We start from the raw sequence: 25,414 nt of genomic DNA on the forward strand, positions 1-25,414 counted from the left end.
TAAAATTCTCAAATTTTCTTTAAAATAAGAAGGGCATATCTTCGTTTAAAAGTTTTTTTTTGTTGCAACTAACGTAGATAAAACAGATATCGAGAAAAAAGTTGCCAAAAATTAGCAAAAACAACAATTTCAGAAAATGTTCTTGTTCTTCTTATTGTTAGCTTTTAAAGACAATTTTTATTACCTCAATAAAATTTTACTCCGGCCATTTGGTAATAATATTATTTTAAGGTACCTCATCATTTTTTTTTTATTGACTTCATGACGATGGTTTGTATATGAAATAAGTAATTAAATTTAACAGTACCATCCAACTATTCCAGAACTTGTACTGATACTGTAAAGAATTCCAAATGAAGATCTATATTCTAATATTGGCTTCACTTCTTAGTGCCAAAGCAGGTAATTTAAATTTATTTTTGAAGAGATTTTATTTAAACACTCATATTATTATTTCCAACTACGATTAATAAATTATGATCTAATAAACAAACGTTTTTTTTATAAGTTCAGTTGTCTTCCCTGTTTTACATTAATAAATTAGTGTAAAACTATTGTGTAATAAATACTTTCTTTTTTTTTTATTGGTTTATTAAAAATAAAAAAATGAAATTAAAACATTTTTGTCCTGGATGAATAAAACTTTGATGTTTTTCTCCAAAAAAAATCGATTGATTGAAAAACGATTGAAAAATTATACGATGTAAAATATTCGCGGGAATTGATTGGAAAGATTAAATTTTTGTATAGACACCGTTATTAACCAGTGTTATTTATTGTTCTCTATTATATGTACATAAATGAGGTCAGATTTTTAAGGTATTTTTTAGTATTTCGATTAGATTTACGTACGAAAGATTACTAAAATCATTACTTTCTTTCACAGACTATTTCCTATTAGTGCCAGAAATTTTAATTTATAGGTTTGGTACTGACACCAATACATTTATTGAGTTTCAATTGCCACGCACATAAAATATGTAAAATATACCGTAACGTTGGTATTTGTTCATTTTATTCATTACTGAACGTCACAAATAATTTTAATGTAATAATTACTGTTGGCTTATACACGTACATCAAAACATAAATTTCAACATTTAGTTTAGCATAAAAAGCATTGTTATTTATTAACTTAACTATGGTTTGGTGATTTTTCACATTTTTCTTTCACAAAGAAGGTAAGTGCCAAGGTGGAAACAAAGACTATAAAACTTTAGAAGTAATCTAAAGTATAAGTGTTAGTGAAGATTAACGTAACGTTAAACTACTACTAGAAGCATGCCACCAGCATCTTTATAGTTTTGGTTAAAAGGAAATCATGTGTTTTCATAGCAATGCCTGATAAAATCTTTTTTTCCTTCAAAAACTAAACATTAAAAGTTGTAAGGCTACCATTCAAAGAAAACATCTTAAATCTCAACTATTTCAGACCTTGCAATTTTACAACGAGCGGGGACTGAAAAACCTGTTTCCTCATGCAAAGTGAAAATCTGCCAAACGATATGGCTACCAGTGTGTGGTACAGACGGCAAAAATAATATAACATTTGGCAATCAGTGCGCCATGGACAAAGCAAACTGTTTTGTAGAAACAAGTCAGTATAGATTGTTTATTACTAAATGTGATTTCAGTGAAAATTCAGCGTAAAATAACTTACCCAAAGTATTTATAGTATATCCAAAATGGTAACGCAGCTTATATGAGGGTAGGATGTAGCCGCGATAACTTTCCAAATGTTGTACATTTAGAAAAACATTGGATAAGCTGTTTCCTTCTTCCCAATAAGAAAAAAAAAAAAGAAGTTAGTATTTGTGCGGATGATCAGGCTACTTTGAAGTCAATAAATGCTATGTGCTTGAATGATCTAGGATACTTGTGGAATAGAAGTTGAGCAACTGATACCAATGATTTCGAGCTTTCAGGCGTAGCCAGCCGAACGCATTCTTTCTTAAGATTGAGCGCAATGGGCCATCGGCAGACTAACAATAGATTTGTAGTCCACCTTGGGTTATTAGTAAAACTGTTTCCTTTTATTTCTCGATTCGTTCGGACTGTTGCAATTATTACGTGACCCTTAGACCGACCGGAGCAGGCCTTTTGTTCCAGTCTTGGTCTTGCTTCTTTTTTTTTTTTAAATCCTTTGAGGAAGCTTTATTCCTAAGAGGGTCTTTTGATGGCATAAGGTTTGGTTTCCTGCCACGATCGAATAACATTAATAACCAGCGAAGGGATTAGCTATGAGGTTAGCGCATTTCCACGCGGAGGTCCTGGGTTTGAATCCAGCTGCTGGCCCTCAGATGCGCCTTAAATAAAAAATAGTCAACTTCTACTCGTTAATTTAACTCATACACATAGTTCCAACAAGACTGAACAACTGTACATGTGCAGGATACCTCGCAGACTTCAGACGCTTCGTTTACTGAGTCAGAGCGTAATTCAAGATTAAATATCACAGAAAAGTTGCAATTGTGTGCTGAAAAAGTATTTATAAAATCTAATAATTTTTTTCTCTCTAAAATGTTTTGTGAGAGCTTAATTAGACGCTAGTCTACTAGATTTAACCCAGTTCGCCTGATCCAATCTACGTGAGCGTTCCTATTAAAGTACATCATGCATAATATGTATGTATTTCTATTAAAGTATATAAATAATAAATCTGTCATTTTGAATGGGGTTCTAACTTAACTTAATCTAAAGAAGAATTTATCGTAAGGAAGTTACGATCATTTCGAAAATGAGTTAGAATTTAGAAAAACATTTAATCCTTATTTAAATACATGTATGTAAGACTTAAAACCGTATTCTTAGAACAAGTTCGCCTGGGGGTGTTAAAAAAATTCTTCGTTTAAATAAATATTGTTTATTAATAAAAATTACTTAAAAACATAAATAGCTTTTCTATTTTGTTACAGAATACACATTGTTGAACGACGGCATTTGTAAACGTGGAGGTTGAATTAGCTGAAAAACAAAATAAAATTAAGCAAAATTTATAAACTTAAATTAATAATAAAATGTTTATACTATATACTTTGTTTTATTTTATGGTTAATTGTAAAGAAATATCTAATAGTGAAACCAAAAGACTTGGTTACATCGTACACACTTTCGAAAATTAAGCAATTTTATAGAATTGATGTACTGATTTAAGGAGGCGAATAAAGATATCATTCTTAAGTCAGCAAAACTTCCACCAGCTGCGAAGATAATTCAGTCAGGATATTTTAATATATTGTATATATGTATAAAGGTAACAAGTAATGAGTCCTAAAATTCAGCTAATTTCTTTTTTAGTTAATTTGGAAAAATTTACTGTAAAACTCGGAAACCATTAAGATAATTAGAATATTATTTACTTGCTATTGATTATTATTATTTTATTTTCTTCACAATTGTCATCTGTTTAAACAAAATATATTTCAAAATATGATCTCTCGAACATTTACGTTCAACTTAAATCACCATTTGTTACTATAAATTCCACCCGTACACTACGTTAATCTATTATTATTGTTTATGTTTGTAAGGTATAGAATTTAAAAACTCGCCTTTCTCTATTTACAAACCATTTCTGCAGGGCTAAATGCCCACTTCAGTATGGCTGATACGACTTCGACTGGTGGTTGAGAAGTATGACCTGTGTAAAGTTTAGATAACTTATCATGTTTAATGTCATATTTTTAGTTCGCGTCCATACATTTCATTAGGAAATGACACATTAGAAGAAAGCCCTAACGACCCTTTATATTCCAAAATCTATAATTCAATTTACTGTGGAAAGTTTTCATATAAAAGCTATTATAAATATAAACTGCTTGTGCGCAATGTTGATACCTCATTCGAAGAAAATCGAAGAGTTGTTTTCGATAAAATCTATTTAAAAAGAAATCGATTCAGTAAAGTGATTCTTTTTCTGTTTGACTGATTTTGATCAAACCTTAATGCTCCAGAAAGTCTACTTTGGTACCAAATGAAATATTAATTTTGCCATTTTTATAGTCGTGAGTTTCAGTGTTTACACACAAACTTACAGTTAAAGGAAGAAATACATTCAAATCATACACACCAATGTTTTACTTTTTCGTATTTGGGTAGTACCTCAAAAATTTCCAGAAATACTTAAAATTGAAAATCAGCACGATTCCAATAGGTTCTTCTTACGAGGGAGTAAGTGTAAGTAAAAACTAAATCAATCAGAGTCGGAGGATTATAAATACTATGATAACTCACGGTCATTGTGAACCGAGCCGAGCAGTACAAGTGAAGAGAATTGATCATTCTGCAATATTTTTAATACCGGACTTTTTTTCCATAAGGTAGAGAGAATCTTTTATTTTCCTTAATGTAAAAGATATATTCAGGAATCGCAGTAAGTATATCGGTAATTAGAATACCCCCTCCCCCCAAATACATCGTTCAAATAATACTTGTTATGGGAAAAATTCAATAAAATCACTATAAAATTTAATGGTGATCAGCATACAATGATAATTTAAAATAAAAACTATTTTTGAAAGTGTTATAATTTTATTACCCTATAAAAATCTTATCTGATCATTTTGAGTACTGATTCAATTAATATTTGATAATAAAATGAAATATGGAAAAACTCAATAATATCTGTAATATAAAACGAACTCGTTTATAAATATGCACTCAGTAGATTCTTCTGAATGAAGAAAATTTATTTTACTTATTTTTATTTTTTGAAGTTAGGGTAATTCTCACAACGCACACTCACATCATTTTCTGATATTTATTTATTTTGCAACTGTTTTGCAGGTGAAAACTTGATATCTAAAATTTGAGGTACGCTGAGTCAGTAGAGATTCAGGTGTTGTTTCACGTTTGTATTTTTTTTTTGTTATTATTTTTTTTATACCATTTCAACGCTAAATTAAACATATGTACTTTAAAATCATTTTGTTAGTTGGGAGAAATTAGAAAATTATTGAATAATTAAAAAAATATTACGCTTTTGCTCCAAATATCCTGAATTGACTGGGAAAGACAAAATTATTTACAATCACATTAATCCATACAGAATTCATAAAAAGTTATTATTCATATAAACCAAGGGTAAGGTTAATCTGCTTTGTTTACTAAGGATTTCTGTTAATTCTATTTAATTTTTGAATACATTTTACAGAATTAAAAATAACGATTGAAGTATAGACCTGAAAAGAAGCTTTTAAAATGAAGATCTATTTGCTGTTCTTAGCTACCATACTTATTTTTAATGCAGGTAATTTTTTTTGCATGTAATGTAATGTAATGTTGCATGTAAAATAACATTAAGGCACCCATTCACTGATACAAGGGCTTACCTAAGAGCGGACTTTGAAATGGAGAAATTTCTCTGCCAGTAAAGGATCGCCGATCGGAAATTACCAAACTAAATCTCTCTCTATTACAAATTATATCAGAAAATTAAATTGGTTTAAGCTTAAAACTGAATCTAGGGGAAAGACCCTGCTAGTTTGTTTGGTAAAATGGGATAGTAGTTTCCGCACAACGACTCCGATTAAAAAGGTACCGTATCCTACTTGTAAATTTCCTGGCCGGTACAGTGAAAAAAATCAACAAACATTTTTACCGTTTCTTACTTTGAAAACTGTCATTTAATTCAACAGAAATCTTTACAGTTGCTTCTTGGTACTTCATAATACTCCATTTTTGACAAACTGAAGGAGTCGTACCATACATTTGGCAAGTTGCTTAGTAAACTTGTAAAAGAAAGTGAATGGTAACAGAAAAAAAAAAAAGTTACCTAAGTATATTCTAGAGAGGCATACTCTCTTAGAAATATCTTATAATATTGTATGCAGATGGGGAAATCAGTACTAAAAGAAGTCCTTTGGCGATTTTTTTGGGGTAGGTAATGGAGAAATAAGGGACACAATCAGGTCACGCGACTTTAGGCATCTTAATAGACTGTGAGCCCCGTTAACGTAGTAACAAGAGTGACGAGGTGAACAGTCTTCATCAAGGAATTTAAATTGTACATTTGTTTCCATAAAAGGACATTTTTATTCAGACTTTCTTTTAAAATATCATTTTATTTATTCATATGCCATATGTAGTATTGTAGTGAATTCAAGCCAACAAACCTTTAGTAAAAATTAGAGGTTAAAAATTGTTTATAACATAGATTCTTGGAGGAAGTGGTTGAATGTTTCAAACAGATTTTGTTTTTTATGTTTGAATATAAAATTTTTGTTTTGAATTAGTAGTAACATGTATGTTTTAAAATATATTTTCAAAAACCATTAGTAAATCTCATTTCCATTAGGAATGGCCAGTCCAGAATCAGGAGAAACATGTAAATTTTTAAGCTGCCCACTAAACTGGAGACCTGTATGTGGAAGAAGAGGCAATGAATACAAAACTTTCGGCAATAGATGCGATTTTGATAGGAGTAATTGTTTCGCAAACCCACGTAAGTAGAAAACGAGACTATTGAAGATGATACGAAAATTTCATCCATTGCAGAATGTTTGATTTTTTGACATGCTGATAGCTTGTATTTGTATATTCTTTAATAATCATTTAATTCTAATCAATCTGAATGAAAAAAATAAGCACACTGAGGCGGAAGAAATCATGGATATTCTTAGCTTTTTGGATTCAACCATTTGTTCATAATTAGTGATTATTACTGGGATCATAAAGTTCAAGACTTGCAAGTTAACATCGTGATTTCTAATTTGAATATTTACATACCTTTGATGAAGGACTCACAAGTTTTTCTTCCATTCTTCGACTAAAAATTAATGGTGACATTTTTTTGGCATTGTTTAGTCCCCTTATTTTACAAATTAAACAGTTCTGAATTTTGGAATAAGAACCGCTCTCCCCTTACGTCTTAGGTTTACGGAAAGTCACCCACACCAAAATCTTTATTTAATGATCTAGAAATAGTCCATCAATTGTCTGAATTAAATGTGTTTTTATGATATCATTTTATTAAAATATTGAATGGAACCGTTTACATGTTTAATATTAAATTTTTATAAGTAATAGTTTTTGTTACTAATTTCAAAATTGTACACATCATTGGGACAATTTTCTGGCATTTAAATGCCCTTAAATTTTGTCTGTTTGGATCTTTTTTAGAGTTCTTATTTATTTTTTTATTCTATTATTTAAACATGAAAGTGATACAGCCATGATATCCACTGTATGTTCACATCATTTCCTTCAAAATTGAAAACCTGTACCCTGTGGTAGTCAAGAGTATACTGTCTCTCTAATCTTGAAAGAAATACATATGTTAATAAATTTATTATAATTTTTCACATTTTTGGATTTTACACAACTTTGAATGGAAATGGAGAATTGAAAGAAAGGAAAAGTATCTTCTGCATCGAACAAAACCCCCACCATAAAAGCTTGAATCTTACACTAGCGGGCGATAGGATATCGTTTTAGGTATTAGAAAAGAGGTTTGCTTACACGATATCGGTGAGATTTTGCATTTCGGAAACCATGAATGCCCTTAACCCAGGAACTTCTATAGATTGTGGGAGAAGTTGGTATGTTTTTTTGGTAGATACTACAGAAAACAGATGTTTTGAGGCGAACAACAAATAAATGGTGGTTATCTAGAGATTGTTTGTTGGTTCATTAAAAAAACAGTTTCAAATATCAATAACGTATGCACGCCCACTTTTTTTTTTTGTGGGAATGTCGAGGATGTTAATGTCATCAGAGGCACCTATCACTTTGAAAAAGTAGTCTATCTCCCTGAATGAGTAAATAATTATTATATTTTATTTCTATAATTTTTTGCCTACATATTACTTATGCATTGTTGCAGAATATGAATTTAAGCACAAAGGAAGATGTGAAAAGAACGGGAAATGAAGAAATAAGTAAAATTATCTTTTAAAAACTTTTACATTTATTATAAAAAATAAAATTTATTTGGTTTTAAAGACTCATATTTATTTATATTTGGTTTAAGATTCCTTTAATACATTTTTAAATGTTTAAATGAAAATTTTGTCACGTAGTTGATGAACTACGTTCTAGGTATAAAAAGAAGTTAACATTAACAAAAATCTTAGTTTTAACACTTGTTATCAATTGATAACAAAATGACATAAGCATTCATGTGAAAGAAATTCAACAACATTCCTTGCAAACAAATCATTAATTTTTATAGATTATTATGTGTACTGTTGTTGGTAAATGGTACGAACTACTATAAAACTAGAATCTCAATAATTCACTATTGTACAAACAGGAAAGCAATTAAAATGAAGCTGTACTTACAAATCACGATCATTCTACTCGTGATATCAGGTATTTCACATTTTTTTTTTTTTTTCATCTTTTACCTCTCATTTCCTATTTTCTGCAATCTCGGAATTCTTACCAAAGTAATTAATTCTCTATAACATGATGCATATGGCGAAAAGTGCAGAATAATAGAAATGGATAATTTCTGTAGGGCTTGCTTGAAGGGTGGCTGACAAATTTCAGAGGGCGCTAAAAGCCAGCTCCAAGAAACTGGCTTTTTAAACATATTATATATTCTGGTTAAATAAATATCATTTTGTTTTTACGTCACAAAAACCTGGTATTATTTCACTCATATGAGTTTTTCTTGCCGGACTTTACATAGTGGATCTTAGGATTTATGAAAAAAAATCATTAAAAACAAAAACTTCTCCGGATCCCCTCCTAAAGTCTATCCAGAAAAGAAAAAGTATTAATACTATTTAGTATGAATAAAAAAAGATTTCAGCTGCATAGGTTTTTGAGAAAAATGCGGAAAACGAAAAACAAATGTAGAAATTAGCACTTCTTTCATCTAATTTCGAATTTTAGCACCTTTTTTAAGACAAGTTGTTGAATACATAAGTGACAAGACCACACACACCCTTTAAAAATCTTCAGTAGTTATTTTCGGTGCAAGTCAATATGGCTTAATTTGTCCAATTGCAAGAAAAAGTAAAAAAAAGCTAAAGTAGGCCCTGGGAATGGGGATCAAACTTTGAATCTTTATCAATCAAGTTTTTAAATATAAAATATCGGTTTGGAACCTTGCTAATTCCTTCATCAAGACAACCTTTATTTATTTTTATAAGATATGAAGAGATAATTTCGGTGAAATCAAAAGAATTATTTAATTAAAATTATTAAATTGTTAGATATTTTATTTTGATACGTTTCGTTAATCCTAGTCTAATTAAAACTTTGTAAAACACTATTCTTCTTACCTGCTTGACTATTGCTTATTGAAGACTGACTACATTATATTACATGATTGACAAGGCTTCTGTGCATTAATGCAGAAATGGCTTGGATTCCCAAAGTAATTACTAGAAAGTGAACAAACATAATCTGACCTAATTTTATACTTTCACAGTCATGCTAAACAGTAAGTAGGCCTATAAATCCGCACTATGTTTCTAGAATTTTCATTTATTAAGATAATATTTACTTAAATTCTTGACTATCCCTGATAGGAATGGCTAGTCATCGAGAAGATGGCATATGTCACTTTTTTGGCTGCCCACTAAACTGGAATCCATTATGTGGAAAGAGAGGCAATGAATACAGAACTTTTGCTAATTTATGTGTTTTCAATAGGGCTAATTGTTTTGCAAAACCAAGTAAGTATAAAAAATGATAATTTAAGCAGTGACTTACAGTACTACATGCTAGTAACTAGAATATACCACGATTTGTAAGCTACTTGTCATTTATCAATGTTGGAAACATTTAATTGGGAAACATTATGCTAACGAAATGGTAAACTTTCTGAGGTTTCTAAAGTATTAGAATCGAAACTTCATATACAAAAATAGTTGGCGCATTACAAATTTCGTATTTCGAAGTAGGATGACAATTTGATATTTGGCTAAACTGCTTATCCAAGTTGTACATTCGGAAAGGTAATCACAATCCAATCGTGTCTCCTTGATTCAATAATTTTTAATGCAAAGTAAAACAGCGAAGTGCTAGATATCGATTTATACATATTCAGTATGATATACGTAATTGAGAAAACTGTTCTATCTCATGAATTTTGGAATACTTCTTCTGATTAAACAAAAGGTCTTCATAAATTATTTAAAAAAAACTCGAAGATGTCAGGATGACTAGATAATTTAAGACTTAAACGAGATATAAGCCATGAGGCTAATTTTTGTTTTTGAAGAATGCGACATTACATTAATTGTACTTACAAAAACAGAAAGATTTTTTTCACTTAACACATAATAGTGAGGCAAGAAATTTGCTTCAATTGTGAATAATTTTTAGTATCTTTTAAGTAGGAGAACAAGTTTGCTGAACATTCGCCAAATTCCCTGGACTTCCTTTGGAGAGGATATGCTTTAAATACTTAAATTAACATAATAATGTATTTTGAACTGTTGCAGATTATATATTTTCGTCCGGAGGAAAATGTGCAGAGGACTCTTAAAAAGAAAAAATAAGGAAAAGAGAAAATAAGGAATAAAGAAAAATTGTTCTTAAATATACCAATACAAAATAAAGTTATATTTTGCTTCATATGTAAATGTTTATTATATAATATATGCTTAATAACATTATTTAAGGTGCTACAATCCCTTTACGCGTGTTTTGGGCCTTAAAATACCTTCATTTGCCTCGATCTAATGCTGCTGTTAACCAGTTTTGGAATTCCAAGATGGGTTCTTGTAACCTAAGAATAACATTCGTGATCTAGGCCTACCGGGTGTAGTACTTCTTCAGAATTAATACTTCCTGCATGGCCTGCCAACTTAATAGTGAGACAAAAATTAATAATCGGGTAAGTGATCTCTTGGTTCAAGCCAAACCACGGATACAGCGAAGTTCATACGACGTCGAACCTTTACTCCTCATGACATTTTACGCTGTGGAATAACAGATACGAGGTGGCCAATTCTCTTATCCTGACCCCGAATTTACATTTAAAATATATATTGTAGTGCAAAAAATGAAAGTACTTGTTTATAGAATACAACGCAGAAGGCTGATAAGTAAGGAACGGATTTTTATGTATTTAAAAATGCCAAATATTTAATTAAAATATGCATTTATTTTCGTCAATTATGTGGAAAATATGTGATTTTCTTAAAATATTTTCTGGAATATTTAAGTAAAATGGACTTTTTTTTTTATGAAAATGGATTTTTTTTGGGGGGGGCAAGTTATAATTATTTATACAAGAAAAGAACATTTTTACAATTTATAATAATTTATTAGGAACAAAATAATTTGTTTTTACAAGTTATAATGATTTATACAACAAAGAACATTTTTACTATTTATAAAAAGATGTGTTAAATTTTCAATTTTGAAAACTTCACTCTTCGAAATTGTTTGCAACCACATGAAATTTCAAATTTTGGAACGTAAAGTGACGACGATCTGGGCGTAAGATGGACTTGTAACGACTAAAATTCTTTGAAATGAGGATTTTTAAGTTTGTGGAAAGGGATATCTGCTCTAACCAAAGCCCGACACAGATCTGTACTCAGAGTAGACTTACTTGATGATGGAGATGTAAGGAAGGCTTGATAGGACGTCCTCTCTTTCTTTCTGTTTTTATTCTCTATGTGCGATCCGGAACGTTGGGAGCAAGAAACGCGCTTGTCACAAGCTGTGCAGTACAAAATGTCTCCATCACTTCGAAAAAAGTTCTGCTGGAAACTCGCGAAGATATTTAGCAACCAGTTGTTTGTTTGAGGCCGATGTTCGTGGCATTTCACCCAAAAAAGAATACACTAAGTGACCGAACGAAATGAATTGGACACTTCAACGAACGAGCTGAAAGAACAGACAACGTCAGACAACTTCAAAGAACTAACAAGTGCCCATCACTGTTTAGCAGCATTCTGTATAAATTACAATAACCATTGTACCCACTGTGATTCACAGCCCTACAGTCTGTGGTTCACAGTTCCTGTCAACCACCTCCCAATTATGAAAATATGCCCAAAATGAAAAATATGAAAAAATATGTACATATTTTAATTAAATATGTAGAAATATTTATTTATTTTAATCAAATATGTATAAATATGCGATAACATCCAAATATGTGGAAATATGTGAAATAAAAGTAGACTCAAACGGCTTAAAAAGTGTCAGTATGAATACTTCTAGTTGAAAAACGTCTGTAAATTGCCTAGAAAAAAATATGTAAATACATACGAATCCGTTCGCTACTGATAAGTTATAACAGGTTTGTCTCATGGGTCATCATGCATTTACTCTCCGTTGTTTTTTAATAATTATAATTTTAATTAAGATATTGTATCTACATTAATAAACCGCTTTAAAAACAATACGATAAAATTAAATAAATTAATAAATACAAATAATATTGTACAAAAACAATGTGTACGACTGATCAAGATATTGGTAAATAGTAATAAAATGAATTTGTGCAGTCACACTTCAGTTTGTAAAGAGTTTTATTTTTCTTCTGAAAAATGGTTTAAAACCATTTTCCTCTGAAGGTGCTTTCAAACAATTCAAGAGGTAGGGTTATTTGTAAAAGAATAGCCGCTGCCTAAAGAATGTTTCATTGTGCAACTATTTGTATTCACTTCTTTTACATTATCTCATCAATAAATTTTTGTGTTCACATTCATAGCTACAATTACGTAAAATTTCAGACAAAATTGGTAATAAAACTTCCAGATAAAATCTTAATTTTATGGCTTCTAATGTATCCATTGTTTCCTAATTGTGTATAAGTTTTTTATGTATAACGTGAAAACCACAGTTTTTGTCACCATTTTTTTTGAGTTTTAATGTTAAATTTGAATTGAGTATTTGGATATTAAAATGATGATTTACTTACTAATAGCCAGCTTTCTGCTTGTTCTTATAGGTGATTAATACATATTCGTCTAAAAGGAGGTTTCTTGTGTGTTATACAAATCCATTTTACCATCTTTGTATACCTATTTTTTCCATTGCTTTTTACTAAAAGAAAAAAAAAAAATATAATAAAAAATGCACTCACGAATTACCCTTAATTATAATTGCCGAATTCTAATTTACATATTTTTTCAAACTATGAATTTTGAAGTACATATATTTACTTTTTACATATATTATACAGTTTGTAAAATAGTACACTCCGCCGAAATTACACTTTTGAGAAAATCAAACTAATATTTTTAAATGAATTGAAGCTAGAAAAATTGTTGAAATTAAAATTATAGATCTGTGTGTAATTACGAAAAACATTGTCTAGAGAAAATCATAGGAACAAATTTTTAGAAAAACTAGTGAAAAATTCATTCATAAAAATGATAACTCTGAGTGAGAATTTTCTATCGGGTCCCCCAAATGAAACCAAAAATATTCCATCTTTCTGCTATTTTTAATTTTCTATTAAATTATTTATTAAAATTCTGTTTTAGGAACGACGAAATCAGAGAATGTAAATTGTGAACATATAATTTGTCCAATGATTTGGCTGCCTTTGTGTGCAAAGAGTGGAAATAGGTTTAGAACGTTTGGCAATGTGTGTGCACTAAAAAGGACCAACTGCATCAAAAAACCAGGTTTTTATTGTTTATATACATATATTGTTTTATATTATGTATTGGGTATTCATATGCATCATCGAACACTACTGCTTATTGGAAATCTTTCGAGGAGAGAGGAGAGAGGTAAAGAAATAAGAATATTTTCGGACACAAAGATTCCGTTCAAGGCTTTGAGCTACAGATTGGGTTCTTATAGTTCTTAAACTTACTGTTCAGCCTAAAATATCAAATAATTTTCAACCTTGTACATAGAGATGGTGTTGTTATATCAGTGACATTTTACCGAGAACACCAGCTATGGCATTTGATGTGCTTATTTGCCTCTCAGTAACAATAGATATTGTTATAATTAATAATAACGTACGTTTTATTGTTTTAGTATATGAGATCGTGAACCTAGGATGGTGTCCGCCAGATGTAGAACCTTGAGAAGAAATTTTTTTCCAAAGCCGCGCTGGAAAATTTTACTTAACATATAACTGCTGGAAAATAAAATGCCTTTGGCCTAATTTTGTTCTTTCTATGTTTAAAAAAAATTGGCATTAAACTACTATACAAAATTTTGTTCATCAATTCCCATTGTTCTTCTTAAAACATTGTATTCTGTTTCATTTCCTTTTAATAATTTGGAACTTTATTATTAGCTAAATTTTGTTTTTTGTATATTCTGGTATTTCCTGTGCGTTATTATTTGAATTTTTGCGTTAGATTGAATTTTTCATTACGTCATAAATAAAGGAAGGTAATAATGGAATACGCATAACCCTATTGTACATTATTCATGATATTATAGTAACTCTTTAAGAAAAACTTACAGTTCAAAAAGATAAGTATAAGGGTTGATTAAAGGACAAAGGTATAGTAACTTATGTATTTATTTCACAATTTTTTTTTTAAGCATTGAGAAAAACATGTGTCAAATAATGTTTAATTTAAAAAAAAAAAACAAAGCAAAAACGTCATATTTTCTTGGTAGTGAAGTCTTTTTAACAAGTCTTATTACATTGTGGTATTTACGACTCTTTTGGACGTAGGAAAAACTAAATTGTGGCAAAATTATTTGCTAAACTGGAAGAAATTTTATATGTTGTTCTATTGAAGCTTAGTTCCAGGCAGTTCAGGTATTATTTTGGAAGAAATACATAAGACATAGTGTTCTCTTTTTTCTTTTAATTTAATAATAATTATCTAAACAAATAAAAGGTAGGTAATTCAAAAAATTAACTGTGTCGAAATAATATAAAAAGAATAAATTAAATTTTAAATGTGATGGAAGAAGGTGTTGTGGGTCCTTTTCGAGATAATAAGTTTGATTTTGGAAATTTTAATTAGAGATAGTCATGTAATCTGTTTTCTCCAGATATTTGGAGAAACTATATTTATTCATTCACTTTAGTTACAGTGTTGGTGCAGTATGGTCGGACAAATAGTTGCAATAGGCCTACTTTTGTTTGCAGTAATAGCTGTAATACTAGATTATAATAATGGTGATTCTTCACAAATACCTAAATTTTAAAGAGATTGAAAAATAAAAGAATGTCAAGCCTTCTAGATATATATATTTGAAGAGAAGAAAGCAGAAAAAAAAGGAAGTGCTTGAAATGGAATCCTTTGGAAAGGTAAAGACAGTTTGATACATAATGTAGATCTATATGTTTCGTGTAGGCTGAAAGCTGTTTAACCTCTCGCCAGTTCTTTTTGCTAATTATATTTTAGAGTCACAGAAAGAAATGCTTGAAAAAAAAAATTATCAAGCAATTATAATTGCAGTGTGTTCCAAAACAAAGTAATAGAATTTACATTTACAAGAACTTTTGTATGCCATGTTCTGGTAAATCATTTTGGCCGAGGTTTACTACGGAGATCGGCAATGAGGGATGCGCATTGGTGGAATGAATTTCTGGGCACGCATAGTCATTAGTAAAATATTGGCAAATTTTGTTCGTTACAGTGTTTCAATACAATATTACTTCTTTTTTTTTGTTTTGCCATTTTGGTGTTGTTCTTTGTTGTTGTTTGCATATTTTTGTTTATGAAAAAGACCTGTAGAAACAACAGTTTCGCGTGTTTATTGTATTTGGTACGTGACCAGGGTGAATTTCAAATTTTATGTAAGTAAAACGTCGTGTAATAAATTCTTGTACATATCGGACTTAACTATTCAGTGCTCAGAGTACACAAATTATGTTAGAAGATAAGTGTACAGTCCGTAATATATATAATAGCAACTCCTAGTAAAATTTTACTTTAAGCAGAGAAATCAAATTGTATCAGTTTTCAATTTCCTTGCAGAAATAAATAAGACACCAAAAAAAGAAAAGAAGGGGATCAGAAATTGAAGAAGGAAAACCTACGATAAATCGGAATGGTTAAAGATAGGGAAGGCGACCCAGGTCTTTGTTTTAAGACCATAGCACTACATGATCGGTAGATGGAAGCTGTCTGCCTCTGAAGTTCGTAGTAACAAAAACTGAATAAACAAATTTACATAGAAATTCCTATAATTTTATAATATTTATTGGTCTTTGAAATAATTAAATTAATTAATAGTGCAACCGCTAGATTGTTAGATAGTTCATTCTTGTTTAGAGAAGTTTATCATTTCAGAGTGTCAATTAAACTAGCGTTAAACCCACCTAAATACAAGTAAACAAAATGTTCATTACTATTACAACTAATGAAGTACTATTATCAGTCATAAATACTCTCAGAAGAAAGTTGTTTTTCTAAAAAAAGTGATAGATTGGTCTAACGATAGTTTATCTAAGTTTAAATGTATTTCTTTGGAAAGTACCTAGAAAATTAATGGAAAAGCCCCTCTCCCATGAACGATATTCTTACTAATCGGAATTTTGGATTTCAGATTCCATAATCAAGAAATTACACAGGTATTGAATTATAGATCCATATTAATTATTTGATATTAATGTCTAAATTATTAACATAATTAGATTGAATACGTTTTTGTACAATATTTTTTATTATGTAATTTAAAATCTGAAACCAATAATATCTTGATATTATTTAAGCAACTTTGGCTGCGTTCCACTAAGCGCTCATAACGATCACGCTCACGACCGCGATTTTGCCCGTTCCACTTGCTTGCGAGTGTTATATTATAATCGAAAACCCAAGTGGAATGGACTATGGGACGTTTTAACCGTTCATGTAAACATTACATATGGTGGCCTCGAAAATAAGTCAGAAGCTTGAAGAGGTTGTTTTTTAATTTTAACCCCGTTTATAAGCAGTTATAATAAACTTTATTAATTATTGGTATAGTTGACTTATATTAAAAAAATATATATATATAATTCAATTTTTTACATTACATTTTCGCGGAGTATTTATAAAATTTACGTCTAAATCAAATTAAAATGTCTTTTGTGCCAACAGTAGGATATTTATTAATGCAACGTAATAATGCTTTAGCAAGTTCTTCATCTAGTTCCGATGAAAAGTGGAATGTAATTTTGCAAAATCGCATTAGTGAAAAGCGAAAACTTAAGCCATGTATTATTAGTTATTATATACATGAGATAATACTTACATTTACCTGATACATATAATTTTTTCGGTCGCCATCTTTGCTTTTAAAAATTCCGCCAAAATTTTTGAACGCCCACTTCCACCCAGCTCTCTTAAGGATAATGACGTTTTCGCCACGACCACTATGACCGCGGTCGCCATATGGAACGGCTGAAGGTATATTTTGATCGTTGTGAGCGCTTAGTGGAAAGCACCCTTAATGTTGCTAGCACCTTTTATACCTTTACAAATTACCAATTAGAATAGTAACAATTACGATAAGTGTAATTCGTACATTCTCACCTGATTTATTTTTTATTTTAAAACTTTACAGGTAAAAACAAATGATTTTACGAAATCTGTTTTTTGAACACATACAATATGAATTTTAATTGTTTATAAATAAGTCAAAATTCCCGGTAGACGGTAAACTTTTATACGAGAAAAAAAAAATTTATTCGTTTACACATATTTCCCCCCTCCGCTGAAAAAAATTGGAACATGTTTTCAGGAAGAGAATCTGTTGATTTTTAGTAATTTTGGTAACTGTAAGCTTCTTTTTTTTTCAATAATTAATATTTTTATAAAAACCTGGGCAAGAATACCAGAGATTAATCTTAAATCTAAATAAACATTTGATTGTGTACAAATTTTGAGAAAAAGCGAAGTCAATGCTAAGTATTCAACTACTACTAAACGGTTAACAATTATAATTTTTTACTATATGAATATAGAATCTGTTGTGACCACGATTGTAAGAAAAAACTGTAAAGGAACGATAATACTTTAAAAAAAAGGGATAGTTGGGTGGGGTTTGTGTAAAGGGAAAGTACAGGAAGACCTTATATTCTACTCCTTACCTGAAGGAATATTACTTCGATTACATTGTAACCTTCCCCACCTGATAACAGTATGGGTGCGTTCCACTAAGCGACCAAGACGACCACGCTCACGACCGCGATTTTGCCCGTTCCACTTGCTTGCGAGCGTTGCGATCGAAAACCAAAGTGGAATGGACTGTGGGCGTTTTAACCGTTCATGTAAACATTACATATGGAGGCCTCGAAAATAAGTTAAAAGCTTGAAGAGGTTATTTTTTAATTTTAACGCCGTTTATAAGCAGTTATAATAAACTTTACTAATTATTTGTAAAGTTGACTTATATTAAAAGAATATATATAATTCAATTTTTTATATTACATTTTAGTGGAGTATTTATAAAATTTACGTTTAAATAAAATTAAAATGTCTTTTGTGGCAACAGTTGGATATTTATTAATAATGCTTTAGAAAGTTCTTTATCTAGTTCCGACGAAGAGTGGAATGCAATTTTACAAAATCGCAATGATGAAAAGCGAAAACTTAGGCCACGTATTATTAGCTATCAGTGTAATTGATCTTTATTCAGATGAAGAATTTAAAAGTTATTTCAGGTAAATGATTTTGTATTATTCAGTGATTTAGTGTGTAAAGAGATAAGTAATTATTTATATATTTATTTTTTGTAGACTTTCGAGAATCACATTCTATTATTTACATGAAATAATACTTTCATTTACATGAGATAGTGACGTCATTATTTTCGCTCACGCGAAGCTCACAACGCCCCACCTTAAGATGGGGTTAGCTCTTAAGGTGGGGCGTTGTGAGCTTCGCGTGAGCGAAAATAATGACGTCACTATTTACGTAAATTTACACGAAAATGTAATATAAATATTGAATTATATATATATTTTTAATATAAGTCAACTTTACCGATAATTAATAAAGTTTATTAAAACACCTTATAAACGGGGTAAAATTAAAAAAATAACCTCTTCAAGCTTCTGACTTATTTTCGAGGCCGCCATTTGTAATGTTTACATGAACGGTTAAAACGTCCCATAGTCCATTCCACTTTGGTTTTCGATTATAACACTCGCTAGCAAGTGGAACGGGCAAAACCGCGGTCGTGAGCGTGATCGTTATGAGCGCTTAGTGGAATGCACCCTATGTTTACGAGAATGCAATAGCTTTATGAAGATGAGAATCAATTCACCGTTGTTGAATAATAATCCATTTCCGGTCTGAGTAAAAGTAAAAGAAAAAAAAAGCAAGCTATGGCGAATTAATCTACATTATTCAGGCCTTACTGACCAAACCACCTTTGGGTCTGTGAGGCTTGCCGGGATTGGGCATTATTTTAAATAAATTAGGGAAATAGAGATTTGAAATAACCGTTTTGATCTAATGGAAAGAAATAATTTAATATCAAGTTGCATAAAAATAATTTTGAAAATAACCGGTTTTCTGTTATTTATTTCATTTTTTTCGCTCTTTGCTACTTCAAATTCCTTTAATTTTTCATAGCTCAGTGTTTTGTAATCGTTAAAGTTAATATTTGTTTGGTGGTGCTAAACTGAGCCTTAGATAGTCTGGACTATGTCTAAAGCCCATCTTGTAAAGCGAGTTCGGTAAGAATCTCTATTCGATTTCATCATTTAAAATCTACCTTCACAGTTGAGATCGCTTTTACTAAAAATTCTCTTCGAGAAAATTGATTGTACTACATTTCATTTTCTATTACGACAATTTCTTCAAAAATTTTTTTCTTTTAATGAATATTTAGTAAACATTTCAATAAGAAAGTCTAGTGCGTTCTTATATGTTTTACGCTAAACTTATTCAATTAATTTAGGTGAAATCTCAATGAAGCAATGATTGCCCCAGTTATAAGTTTTGTCCTGTTCAAAGTTATACTTTCAATTTTCTTTAAATATATTTTGCCCTGGATCTGGAACAGAGCTCGTCAAGCACATCATCAAGAGCAACATTGAAGAAATGTTGGGCGTTGGCAATCTGAAGAAAGGTAAAGCTAGTTGTCGAACATTTATTTTTATATCATTTCTTAATTTTAAATGTATAAACTTGAAACAGAAGCACGCCTACAAAAATACTACTAGGCAGACTCCTCAGTGGAATGCTATTCCTCTAGTCGGATTGTAGGGACGATGAGAGTAATCACCCAGGACTGAAATTGAGGTATCTCATACTAACGTCATGCGGCCATTGTAGCTTTAGTTGAAGAATTAGCATGTTTGAATTAAGGGGCTAGAAAAAGCTTGAGATTTTGGGTGAGCAGATTAATTGCCGAGGAAATGTTGGAATCGTTTTCGGATTAGGTTAATTGAAATTGAAGAACTTCGGATTGTTAAGAAATAATATTTAAATTGAAGAGAATCAACAATATGCTCCACAAGGGTCTTAATAGAGATTTTGTTTCGTGTATTAACTTAGCTCGTTTTAAGGAGGGTACACCAGCAAACGCTTTGCCCTTCTCCCGTAGAGGAACGGAGCATGTAGTTGTGAGTATGTAGCCAAATTTTAAGCATCTCCCGAACTCTGACGAACGTTATCCACTTATTGTAGGACAACATCAACGAAAAATGTTTGTTCGGATTGCGCTTTTTTTCTTTTTCTTTTGTTTTGAGCTATCTTTGCGCGCTTCTCATATTTCATCGCTCCGTTCAAAATGAAGTGGGATCGCGAAACCTTAGTAAAACCAATCGACTTATGTAGAAATGCACTGGAATTGTGTGATCCAAAATATAGCAATTACCACACAAAAAATTAAAACAAGTATAATAATTAAAAAATAAAAATTATTAAATTACTAATTACGCTAGGCGCCACGGCAGCCGAGCGGTTAGAGGCTAGATCTGCAAAGCTAAGACGTATTGTTGGTTTAGTGGGTTCGATTCCCTATCTCTAAGTCTTGGATTTTATTTAATGGTTAATATGAGAAATTTACAGTAAAGTATGTTAGGCGGTTATAGGCTAGACCCGCAAAGCTAAGATGTATTGTTGGTTTAGTGGGTTCGATTCCCGGTCTAGAGGCCTTGGATTTTATTTAATGGTTAATATGAGAACTTTGTAGTAAAGTGTGTTAGGCGGTTATAGGCTAGACCCGCAAAGCTAAGATGTATTGTTGGTTTAGTGGGTTCGATTCCCGGTCTAGAGGCCTTGGATTTTATTTAATGGTTAATATGAGAAATTTATAGTAAAGTGTGTTAGGCGGTTATAGGCTAGACCCGCAATGCTAAGATGTATTGTTGGTTTAGTGGGTTCGATTCCCTGGTCTAGGCCTTGGATTTTATTTAATGGTTAATATGAGAAATTTACAGTAAAGTATGTTAGGCGGTTATAGGCTAGACCCGCAACACTAAGATGTATTGTTGGTTAGTGGATTCGATTCCCCCGGTCTAGGCTTTGGGTTTTATTTAATGTTTAATATGAGAAATTTGTAGTAAAGTATGTTAGGCGGTTATAGGCTAGACCCACAAAGCTAAGACGTATTGTTGGTTTAGTGGGTTCGATTCCCCCGGTCTTAGGTATTGGATTTTTTTTTTTGCTTTTTTTGGCATTGGCTTCCGCCATACAGCCAGCATCGTCTAGGTGCTTATCACTAAATTTTATTTAGTGGTTAATATGAGAAATTTACAGTAAAGTATGTTCGTTAGTCGCCTCCGTTCACGACACCTAATTGGTAGTTGGACGTTAAGCCCCGCCTGAAAAAATAGGCGATTACTTAACTTACTAATTACGCTAATAAAGCAACAAAATTCATAATTTACAAATAAGATATAGTTTTATTGCATAAATTGAATAAAATGTTTTATTAAAAAGAAGTTTTCTATTGTTTTAGCTAATGAAATGATGAAACCCATATTGGATAAAAAACGTGTTAGTTAAAATTCAGTTTAAACAAGACCACATACAATTTAAAAAAAAAATGAACTCATAATTTTGGAAAATTACAAATTAAATATACATTCTCAAGTTTTAAAATTATTTATTAATAATTATTGTATATTTATCCAAAGCTACAGTTCCATTGTGCAAAAAAATTATTTTTTTTAATAAACTTGCCCTTGCTGCTATCACCACACTTGGATTTGTATTAATTTTTAAAATTATTCTTTTCAAGAGATATAATTATATAATACATAATACAGTGGATTTTGCTTATTTATATCAGATATTATTAAATATTTTACTGATCACAGTTCATATGGCATAATTACACAAAGATAAAGTAAAGATTATTACTGTTTTATACCTAGGAATTGGTTTTGTGGCCTTTATCATGGCAGACAAATTAACTACTCTTCGAAAAAAATGCTTAACTGTCAATTCTATTAAAACTTAAAGGAAAAGTAAAAAAAAAAGATAAAAAGAAATTCACTTTCTAATCTATCTCTACAATACTAATTTTTCATTACAATTCAATAAAGAATTCATTGGAATCTGATGAATAGGAAAACAGAAATAAACGTTTGAAATTTAAACGAATTTTAAAACCACAATCTATCCCACTATTCAACTTTAGATGAATCGCAAGTACACGTTACCAATGGATAATTTGCGTTGTACAATAAGGCCAAAAAAAACGAAAAAAAAACCACAATCTGTCGCGTAGGAAACGAGATATTTACAGTTAAATTTTAATTTCGTTTGAAACAGTGAAATCTTATACTTCCTATATCTCTAAAACTACTCGATAGATTTTGTTTATATTTTATCTGTATATCGAGACCACTTTTGTCTATAAATGTATAAAATTTCGTAAAAATCTATCGAATAGGAAACGAGATATTTAGAGTTAAATTTTGATTTCGTTTGAAACAGTGAAATCTTATACTTCCTATATCTCTAAAACTACTCTATAGATTTTGTTTATATTTTATCTGTATATCGAGACCACTTTTGTCTATAAATGTATAAAATTTCGTAAAAATCTATCGAAAAGGAAACGTGATATTTAGAGTTAAATTGTGGTTTCGTTTGAAACCGTGAAATCTTCCAAGTTCCTATATCTCAAAAACTGCTCGATAGATTTCGTTTGTATTTTACCTCTATATGGAAACAACTATTGTCTACAATTGTATAAAATATTGTAAAATTCTGTTGAGGAGGAAACGAGATATATTGAGCTAAATTTTCGTTCCATTTGAAAAAGTGAAATATTTAACTTGAATTATCTCGAAAAGTATTCGATAGATTTAATTTATAATTTCGACTTGGATTTTTCTGACCAATTTTTCCCCCATAGATATTTGATAAATTATCTGATTATGCAATAAAAAGTGAACGTCATAAAAATACCCAAACAAAGATTATTCCTATCTCTATTGTACTTCTAATGTTATCCAGAATCAATAACGTTCATAATAATATAGATAAATAAACCATATTGTCAAAAATATAAAAGTAAGCTACCACATTTCTTTCGCTGGCTAACTCTTTTACAGTTTTTGTTAAATAGTGAAATAAAATTAATAATATTTTTTATTGATTCGATGTTGAATTTCGCCAACTTGAGAGCGGCAGCACAAAGAAGGACTAATTGGCGGAAATTTGAGGAGGCCAAGACTCAGCGATGAGTTTTAGCGCCGTAGGATGAATGTACTTTTTACTGATAGGTTATGTTTTAGAATTGTATTTTACATTGAGGGGGCCTTTATATATAGAGAAAACACTAAGTTTAAACAAATTCAGTTTTACTGGGTAAAATATTTAAAAATTAAAAGAAATTATTGATATTGTAACACATTCTGATTAACATGTGATTCTACTTAATTTACAAATAATGCGTAAGTAGTGAATTCTTCAAACTTTACCATTAAAAAATTAGCTACATGCTAGCATACTCACTTTTTTTTCAATACCTAAATTTTTTCATATGTTTTAGTGTAGTTTTGCTCAGCTGTCTCGAGTGTTTGATGCGGAATGGCTGTATAGTAATTTTAGTAGTTAATTTTTTTTTTGTTATGGCTTTGTATTTGTATATTTCTATTCTTCTATGTTGTACATACGTCTTCCTTCTGTTTCTTTTTTAACATCGTCATTAGTTATTAATACTTGCCGGTTGGTGGTTATGGTTGATAAGGTGGCTTGCTTGGGTTGAATCTGTGTTGATGGGTTTTTGTACGTGCGTAAAAAAGCAAATTGAGGTAATAAAGAAAGAAAGAAAAAGAAAATTAAATAAACCTGTAATAAAGGAATTATAAAAAAATAATTTTATTATATATAAACAGATAAATATATTTATAAAACATATTCATCAATTTATTTTAAAGTTTTTATTTTATCGCACACATACCAAACGTACACACAAAATTATATTAAATCATATATACATAAAGACATAACAATGTATTTCAGTGTATGAAATACATACTGTTATTGCGAGGATATTTAACCAAATCAATGATTTGAGTAATACATAATGATGTTTTCTTATTTGTTTTCGTAGTTTACACAATAGTAAAAGTATTTACATTATACACATACAATATACGAATATACCAAATTATTTATCTTTATTCTTTTTTAAGATTTTGCTGCACATATGCACGAAGTTTTCTGTTTATAAAAAAAGTTAATACTAGCATTATATTATATAAATTATTCAATAAATTTTTTTAAAAAAGTAACTACACTCAAAACTTTTTATTTACAGATTGTTTATAAATATTAATATGTATAAATTACAGTTTTTTTTTATGTATATTATATTTAAGTTAATCAGTCGCAATGTTTCTTTTTCTTATTTAATGACTTTTTTCTTTTTTTTTGTAAATAGGATAAAGTATTAGTGGCAGTGATTATAACTTATCATTAGATTAGCGATTCTATCAGCCACAATTATTGCTGATTGAAGTTTGTTGTCGATTAGATCTCCGTAGATTGGCCACAGCTAAGAGTTCGGCAGCATCTGACCATACTTCATCCATTGGAGATACAAAAAGTTCGTGTACAAAATCACGTGACGCTATACGTACTTGACACGTGGATAATATATGACATACATCGCTTAATACACAAGTATCTTCGAATAGATCTCCATGAAATTGTTTCATCCTGTAAAAAAAACAACAATGTTCTACTTTTTAAAACACTTCGTGACCGTTCGTACACTACCACACTCCCATTAGCAGAAGTAGATTAACGACTCTTCTATGGAGATATTGGGCAACCCTACAGGCTTTACATCACATAAATATCTAGGGTGAGTGGTTGGTAAAGATTTAAAGATCGACAGACGGAGATAACGAAAATGCAATCGTAAAAGAAGATTGTTATTTTGTTCAAAACTGGTGTTTAAATAAATATATCCAAATAAATATGGGGGAAGGGATTAGCTATGACGTTAGCATACTGGACTCCCATGCGGAGGTCCCGGGTTCGAATCCAGCAGTTGACCCTTAGATTTTCTCTTCCTAGGAGCTTCTTACAGCTCACTGTCCGGTGATGGACAGTGTTGTCTGTAACGAGAGAACACTGTCCGGAGGCCGGCAGTGCACTGGAAAAAG

The 25,414-nt window shown here is 30.5% G+C and overlaps 3 protein-coding genes and 1 long non-coding RNA gene across 16 annotated transcripts in view; 2 read left to right on the plus strand and 2 right to left on the minus strand.

Moving 5' to 3' along the window:
- Positions 1–243: 243 nt before the first annotated feature.
- Positions 244–7,940, plus strand: LOC141458284 (turripeptide Lol9.1-like). Of its 6 annotated transcripts, none has more exons than XM_074136050.1 (7): positions 244–402; positions 1,433–1,597; positions 2,916–4,849; positions 4,934–5,082; positions 5,153–5,248; positions 6,296–6,442; positions 7,823–7,940. In XM_074136050.1, the coding sequence occupies exons 1-3, from the start codon at positions 354–356 to the stop codon at positions 2,957–2,959; spliced, it is 258 nt and encodes an 85-aa protein (XP_073992151.1). In that variant the 5' UTR covers positions 244–353; the 3' UTR covers positions 2,960–4,849; positions 4,934–5,082; positions 5,153–5,248; positions 6,296–6,442; positions 7,823–7,940. The 6 variants fall into 6 exon arrangements, with proteins under 6 accessions (XP_073992151.1, XP_073992149.1, XP_073992150.1 ...); XM_074136048.1 differs by having other exon boundaries at positions 2,916–4,837; XM_074136049.1 differs by having other exon boundaries at positions 2,916–4,812.
- A 2,685-nt stretch (positions 7,941–10,625) lies between these two features.
- Positions 10,626–17,388, minus strand: LOC141458291 (uncharacterized). Of its 4 annotated transcripts, none has more exons than XR_012460871.1 (3): positions 17,089–17,388; positions 12,836–12,960; positions 10,626–10,762 (listed from the first exon to the last, which is right to left on the minus strand). It is a non-coding gene; the product is annotated as an uncharacterized lncRNA (long non-coding RNA). The 4 variants fall into 4 exon arrangements; XR_012460868.1 differs by having other exon boundaries at positions 17,083–17,388; XR_012460870.1 differs by lacking the exon at positions 17,089–17,388 and adding an exon at positions 14,348–14,443.
- Kaz-m1 (Kazal-type protease inhibitor m1) lies at positions 12,711–21,985 on the plus strand. 4 transcript variants are annotated; one of them, XR_012460864.1, is made up of 9 exons: positions 13,051–13,065; positions 13,404–13,547; positions 13,912–14,388; positions 14,929–15,151; positions 15,825–15,985; positions 16,396–16,420; positions 17,395–17,608; positions 19,738–19,908; positions 21,745–21,985. XR_012460864.1 is itself a non-coding variant. In XM_074136055.1 (4 exons), exons 1-3 carry the CDS (start codon positions 12,820–12,822, stop codon positions 13,959–13,961), a joined length of 240 nt encoding a protein of 79 aa, XP_073992156.1. In that variant the 5' UTR covers positions 12,711–12,819; the 3' UTR covers positions 13,962–14,388; positions 14,929–15,151. The 4 variants fall into 4 exon arrangements, 2 of the variants coding, with proteins under 2 accessions (XP_073992156.1, XP_073992157.1); XR_012460863.1 differs by lacking the exons at positions 13,051–13,065; positions 13,404–13,547; positions 13,912–14,388 and adding an exon at positions 14,456–14,653 and having other exon boundaries at positions 21,745–21,978; XM_074136055.1 differs by lacking the exons at positions 13,051–13,065; positions 15,825–15,985; positions 16,396–16,420; ... (1 more) ...; positions 19,738–19,908; positions 21,745–21,985 and adding an exon at positions 12,711–12,865.
- Positions 21,986–24,634: 2,649 nt separating this feature from the next.
- The window catches only part of rictor (rapamycin-insensitive companion of Tor), a 45,618-nt gene continuing 44,838 nt past the window's right edge, over positions 24,635–25,414 (minus strand). For both annotated transcript variants that reach the window (XM_074136031.1, XM_074136030.1), the window contains one exon: positions 24,635–24,962. In XM_074136031.1, coding sequence (XP_073992132.1) covers positions 24,737–24,962 — 226 coding nt within the window. In that variant the 3' untranslated portion in view covers positions 24,635–24,736. The remainder of the gene's footprint in view (positions 24,963–25,414) is intronic.

Source organism: Rhodnius prolixus, unplaced genomic scaffold, assembly GCF_049639745.1.
Source record: "Rhodnius prolixus isolate KJV_2025 unplaced genomic scaffold, Rpr scaffold_5, whole genome shotgun sequence".
Lineage (NCBI taxonomy): Eukaryota > Metazoa > Arthropoda > Insecta > Hemiptera > Reduviidae > Rhodnius > Rhodnius prolixus.